A 6,501-nucleotide genomic window follows, 5' to 3' on the forward strand; every position below is an offset into this window, starting at 1 on the left:
ACCATGCAAAACAATCATTTCCAAAAGGAGATTTTACAAAGTTGGATGTTAAAGACAAGAGACACGGACCATTTAAACCCAAACCACCTCACTTTCCCAATCCTGTTTCGAAAAAACTAGTCAAACCTTCATTTGTAAAAGGGAAAACGGATTCAAAGAATATTAATAATTGGCTTGAAGGAAAAGGAATGTCATACCGATCAAGGAAGTTTTCTTAAGAAGAAATCAAGTATGCCTATGAATGTTACTTATATGATTCCCTAACTGGTACTTCTTCATCAAAGGAGTCAAATCCTTCTGTTCGATAGTGGAAAGTTGTTCCCAAAGCAAAAGTTAAACTAAAACGAACTATTGAATATTAAGGGAAAGTCAGTGTCGAACCTAAACCGATGAATAATTTCATTTTGATACCAACGTCCATAGAAGTTGACTTGATTGATAGTTTGAAATAAAAGGTTCGGAATTAGGTGTTAGGTTCATCGTTTCGTAATGCATTTCATTCTAATCTCCAAGGACCCAAAAATCCTTGGGGGATGTAAATTCTTTAATTGATCGTAGGTGGTAAGTAAAGAGCAATACGATAAACACTGGTATATCGACAGTGGTTGCTCTCGTCACATGAGAGGACGAAAGGAAAATTTACGAGATTATCGAAGTTTAGAAAATTTTGGTGTTGTAAAATTTGGAAATAATCAGAAATTCAAGGTTAAAGGCTATGGAAAAGTCACAAATGGCAAGTTCATAGTCAATCGAGTGGCATATGTCGAAGGTATTAAACATAACTTAGTAAATGTTTCACAACTTGTTGTGGGCACTGGTAATCAAGTGGTCTTCGATGAGGAATGTAGTGTGATTTCGAGCAAAGAAACCAAAGAAGTTTTGCTCAAGTATAAAAGAAAAGGTGATATGTTCACTCTCGACATCAAGCCTATAGTTGGAGTACCCTCTGTTTGCTTACTTTTCGAAAGCATCATTAGATTTGAGTAGGCTATGGCATCGAAGACTATCTCATCTGAATTTCAAAAATATAAACAAATTGGTGGTAAATGATCTTGTTCAAGGCTTACCCATTTTAAAATTTAATAATGATTCTTTATGTGCAGCATGAGAACAGGGGAAGCAACACCGTCAAGGTAATCCAATAGTCATCGATTCGAAGATCATAAAACCTTTGGAACTTCTTCACATTGACCTTTGTGGACCTTCGACTGTTGAGACTCTCAACAAGAAGAGGTACATCTTTGTTATTGTTGATGATTTTTCATGGTTTACATGGGTTTTCTTTCTTCGTCAGAAGTCTGAAACAACTCAAGTAATGATTGATTTCATCAAGCATATTTAACTTAGTTTGAGGAAGAAAGTCAGAAAAATAAAAAATGGCAATGGATCAGAATTCAAGAATCATGTTCTTGATTCGTTTTTGACTGATCAAGGGATAACACATAATTTTTCGTCTCCTTGCACACCTAAACAAAATGGTATTGTTGAATGGAGAAACATGTCACTATGCGAAGCAACAAGGACTATGCTTACCTATGCGAATATACCCCAATATCTCAGGGTAGAAGCGGTTTCGACAACATGTTTCACTCAAAATCGATCATTTATTCTCCGTCGTTTTAATATCACCCCTTATGAAATCATTAACAATCGCAAACCAAAAGTGAAATTTTTCCATGTTTTTGGTTGCATATGTTTTATCATGAATCTCAAAGATAACCTTTCAAAATTTCAGTCCAAAGTTGATGAGGGGATATTTTTCAGATATTCGATCAATTCAGTAGCATATCAGGTGCTAAACAAGCGAACAAGGAAGATTAAAGAAACTTTCAATCTATGTTTTGATGATTACTATGTTAAGCGTGTCGAAAAGACTTTTGAACAAAATCCAATTCTCTCAAAAACGAATGATGAGTAAAAAATTACCAATTCTTTTGATTTTGATTATGAATTAATTTTTGGTGTTACTGACAGTTAGACAACTTAGAGAGCTCCTCAAAGGGCTAGTTCTCACTCTATTTTAGGGAACCCCAAGACTTTCTTTCCCCTAGTCTATATAGGTCCAATCTCATCTGATAGCGCTTCTTCGTTGCCTCTAGCCCTATGATGGAAGAAATATATAGCCTATAACTTGTTTTCTAGCAGATCTAGGGCAATAGATGCAGAAATTCATGCTGATGATAATCAGATGCCTAAAGCATTGAAACATTCTAATAGGTCAACAATAACTCAAGACGATGTTGATTTACACTCTACAACAAACTCTCCAATACATGTTGAAAGTCACTAAGGTTTACAGGGTGATCAAATGGAGGAGAAGCATTTGAATTTGAATGTTGGTGGTGAGGGGGAGCATCAAAATACTAATCCAACTGTCGAGGGGGAGCATCAACATATCAATCCAATTGTCTAGGGGAGCAAAATGGATATATACCTCATAATTCACATGGAAAAACAAATGTTTTTCATGAGGTGTCTGATAATGTGTCTAATTCAGGTGAAGGTTTTGAACCAGATGATATGTTCGAAGATGCACCTTTGGATTTCGATCCTGCGTATCCACCTCTGTACAGATGGAAACGAAATCATCCCAAAGAACAAGTTCTTGGTGATCCTCAAGCTGGAGTGTTGACCAGAGCTCAGCTTTGTGCTAAAAATGAGGTACTTAATGTACATCAACAATTCTGCATGTTTAATGTTTTTTTATCTTGAAAATAGAACCGATAGCAGTCAAGGCTGCTTTGGAAGATCCTGATTGGATTGTTTCCATGCAATCTGAACTTGCTGAATTCGAAAGAAAAAAAAAGTTTGGAGACTAGTTCCAAAATCTAATGATGTATCAGTTATAGGCTTAAAATGGATTTTTAAAAATAAAACTGACAAAGATGGAAATGTGGTTCGAAATAAAGCAAGGTTAGTTATTAAGGGATATTCACAACAAGAAGGTATTGACTATGATGAAACCTTTGCCCCTGTCATGAGACTCGAGGTTGTTCGAATATTTCATGCTTATGCAGCACATAAAGACTTCGATGTTTATTAGATGGATGTCAAGTGGGCTATTCTCAATGGAGTATTAGAAGAGATTGTGTGTGTTGAACAACGACCAGGTTTCGTAAATAATAAATACCCTAATCATTTCTATATTCTCGATAAAGTTGTCTATGGATCAAAACAAGCACCTTGAGCTTGGTATGGAACTCTTACCAATTTCTTGAAACTCTCGAAATTTAAACAAGTATCTGTTGACCCACTCTATTTCAAAAGAAAGTGGGGGATTACTTGATGCTTGTTCAAATTTACGTCGATGATATTATTTTTGGTTCGACTAACCCTTCATTGTCTAGTGAATTTGAACATATGATGAAAAATCAATTCAAGATGAGTATGATGGGTAAGATTAATAATTTTCTGGGATTGAATATTCGTCAAAGTAAAGATGGAATTTTCATAAATCCAGAGAAGTATTCTCGAAATCTGCTCGAGAAGTTTGGCTTGATGAATAGTTCGAAATTGCCAGCACCAATGGCAGTCGGCACACGCTTAGGCACTTTGTTGGATAAGAATGTTGTCGATATTACTTTGTACACGAGCATGATCGGTTCGTTACTATACTTAACTGCTAATAGACATGACATTATATTTGTTGTTTGTAATTGTGCCGTGTATCAGTCAAATCCCAGGGTACCCCATCTAACAGGTGTAAAGAATACTTTTCGCTATCTCAAAGGGACGGTTTTGTTTGGTTTATGGTACCCTTCGAAAACAAGATTTTCCATTCAAGTGTTTTCTGATGCAGATCTTGGTGGATGTCATCATTACTGAAAAAGCACTAGTGGTGTTTTGATTTCCACAACAGAAGCGTAATATGTTGTTGATACAACTTGCACTTCTCAAGTCATCTGGATACAAAGAAACAAACTTGTGTTTTTGATTTCCACACCAGAAGCATAATATGTTGTTGATGCAGCTTGCACTTCTCATGTCATTTGGATACAAAGTCAACTTCGTGATTATGCAATCAACATTAAAAAGATACCTTTATATTGCGATTCACAAAGTTCCATACGAATTGCCATAATCCAGTGCAACATTCGAAGACCAAGCATATAGCACTTCAATATCATTTCATCAAGGATCATATCGAGGGTGGAAATATCGAGGTTCACTTTGTGAAAACAACAGATCAACTAGCTGATATCTTTACCAAACCTTTTGGGATGAAAAGTCTTTTCTCAGGATCTTGTCTGGATTAGGAATGATGGATGCAACTGCTGTTCTAAGTTTAACTTCATCATGAAATAAAGAAAAATTGAAGCATCGTTGAATGATCCAGAAGTTACTGTTCACTATTTAGTGTTCGATGTGCTTCGTATTCGACATCTATCTGAATGATTAAATAAACACTTCATTGTCTGAGTAGACCTGATGTTTCAAAGTTTGATGTCTCAATGCTGATAACTTTCATTTCATTTGTCTGGTAACATTTTTATTAGTTTTTTTGTTTTTCCTAGTGTTTTTATAAAATCAAAAATACCAAAAAGATTTTTTTATTGTTGTTTTTTCAAAAACTATAAAATTCCAAAAATATTTTTTTTTGTTTCTTTTGTCTTTAAATTTCAAAAACAAAAATTCAAAAATATTTTCTTTAAGTTTTGTGTGTTTACTAATTGTTTACGTAGTTGTCAATCGACATATTATGGTGGCTATTGCTTTGTGGCATTGGGGAAGGTATCACTTCGAATCTTTGCACTAGTTAGGTGTGCCTAGAAGCATTTTGTTATATTTCGACCTAAGCCTCATAGACTCTATGTTTTTCGAAGCCTTAATGGATCACTCACTATGAGGGTTTCTTCCCAATTAGGCTATATTCGCATTAGTTGATAAGCTATCTTTCTCTTCTCATATTGAGTTAAGATATTTCTGGTTAGTCCTTATCACTCACAGAGATACATGATGTTTCTTCACCAATATTGTTCATCAAGTAAATTCTTCACGATTCACACACCTCACTTGTGTATCCTCGATATCTATGGTAATAACCAATCAGAATGTAGATATTGCACAAGTTTGTGTTAATGATCTTGATTCATGAGTCCGTGATGATAGTGAAACCCAAAATTTATAACTTATAAAGGAATTGTCAGTGAACTTTGAGTTCAAGATTTTGATGAAACATTTGTTTCCGTACCTTTCTTTAATATTCAAAATTGTATTCCTCTTCTTTTGCGTGATCTTGATAAATGGTCTTTAACCAATACAATTTTACCATAAAAGATCTAGTTATTAATTTTTGGAATATTATTTTCGGTTGAATATCAGTTCGAATTCTTGTCACTTTAGAATTTTATCTTACCTTTGCTTGTCACTGACTATACCGGTCATACAAGTAATTTTGATCATTGAATCCACACTTATGTTAAGTTGTGATCATGAACAAAATTGAGCATACCTTCGAAGCCTATCTAAAAGAAGCCCTTTGATCTTCTTTTATGAATATTTGATTGTATTTCACGGGATACCATATAAGCAGTTTGATATCTCTCTTGATATAGAATGAAGTGATCTTTGCATGGGATCCATCTAGAGATGCATACTCAAACCAGATTCGGGTGTAGGATCCGATCCGATCCGGAAATTGGATTTAGTCAAAACTGGTTTTGACCGAACCGGTTCGAATTAATCCAGTGACCAGATTCAAACCGGATTGAAGCTTCAGACCTTATTTTGGATTCGAGCCCGGATCATAAACCGGATTCCCCTCAAAGTAGTTCCTAAGTCGGATCCAAACCGGTTTTTTATTGTGAATGTTAGAAAACGGGCATTTTCAATTTTTTTGTAGCCATTGGAACGCCTAAAAATGGCTAGTTTGACTTTTTTTTTTTTTGACTTTTTGGCCCTTCTAAACACATATAAATACATCCATTTGCTACATTTCCAGTTTACACAAATTTCTACTACTTTATACTTCTATTTTCATAATCCTCCAAAAAATGAGTTCGAGAAATTCTACTGTGGGTCAAGATTCGGATGCAACGATGATTAAAATCTTACCAACCTCTCGGAATAAAGAAGTGTGGGAATATTATGATTTGTGTTTGTTGTCGAACGGGAAGGAAAAAGAAAAGTGCAAGCAATGCAGGATGTTTTTGGGAAAAGATGGCAATAGTTCGTTGAGGAGTCATACAACAAAAACTTGTCCGGTTGTAAAAGGTCAAGGCGATCCGGATCAACCAAATATTACTCCCAACGGGTCGATCTTTATTTACAATAGTGATGACATTCGTGAAAGCTTTTGCAAGTTTGTGATTCAAGAGAGCTTGCCTTTCAACCACTTCGACAACCCATGGTTAACAAGGATTTTGCGGGAAAAATTGCAACCACAATACCGGCAAGGAAGTCGCACTTCTCTTAGACGTGATGCTTTAAAGTATTGGGATATAGCCAAAAAAGATATGCAATTGGGATTTTAAAATATAAAAACCGGTGTTTCTTTAACTT

General features: G+C 35.2%; 1 protein-coding gene across 1 annotated transcript; it reads left to right on the forward strand.

Annotated features, from left to right (window-relative positions):
• The first annotated feature begins 2,308 nt into the window (after nt 1-2,308).
• Nucleotides 2,309-3,825, forward strand: LOC111878673 (uncharacterized mitochondrial protein AtMg00810-like). Its single transcript, XM_023875189.1, has 3 exons — nt 2,309-2,342; nt 2,498-2,661; nt 3,268-3,825. The coding sequence occupies exons 1-3, from the start codon at nt 2,309-2,311 to the stop codon at nt 3,823-3,825; spliced, it is 756 nt and encodes a 251-aa protein (XP_023730957.1).
• The last annotated feature ends 2,676 nt before the right edge of the window (nt 3,826-6,501 follow it).

The sequence above is a fragment of the Lactuca sativa genome, chromosome 9 (assembly GCF_002870075.4).
Source record: "Lactuca sativa cultivar Salinas chromosome 9, Lsat_Salinas_v11, whole genome shotgun sequence".
NCBI classification, from domain to species: Eukaryota; Viridiplantae; Streptophyta; class Magnoliopsida; order Asterales; family Asteraceae; genus Lactuca; species Lactuca sativa.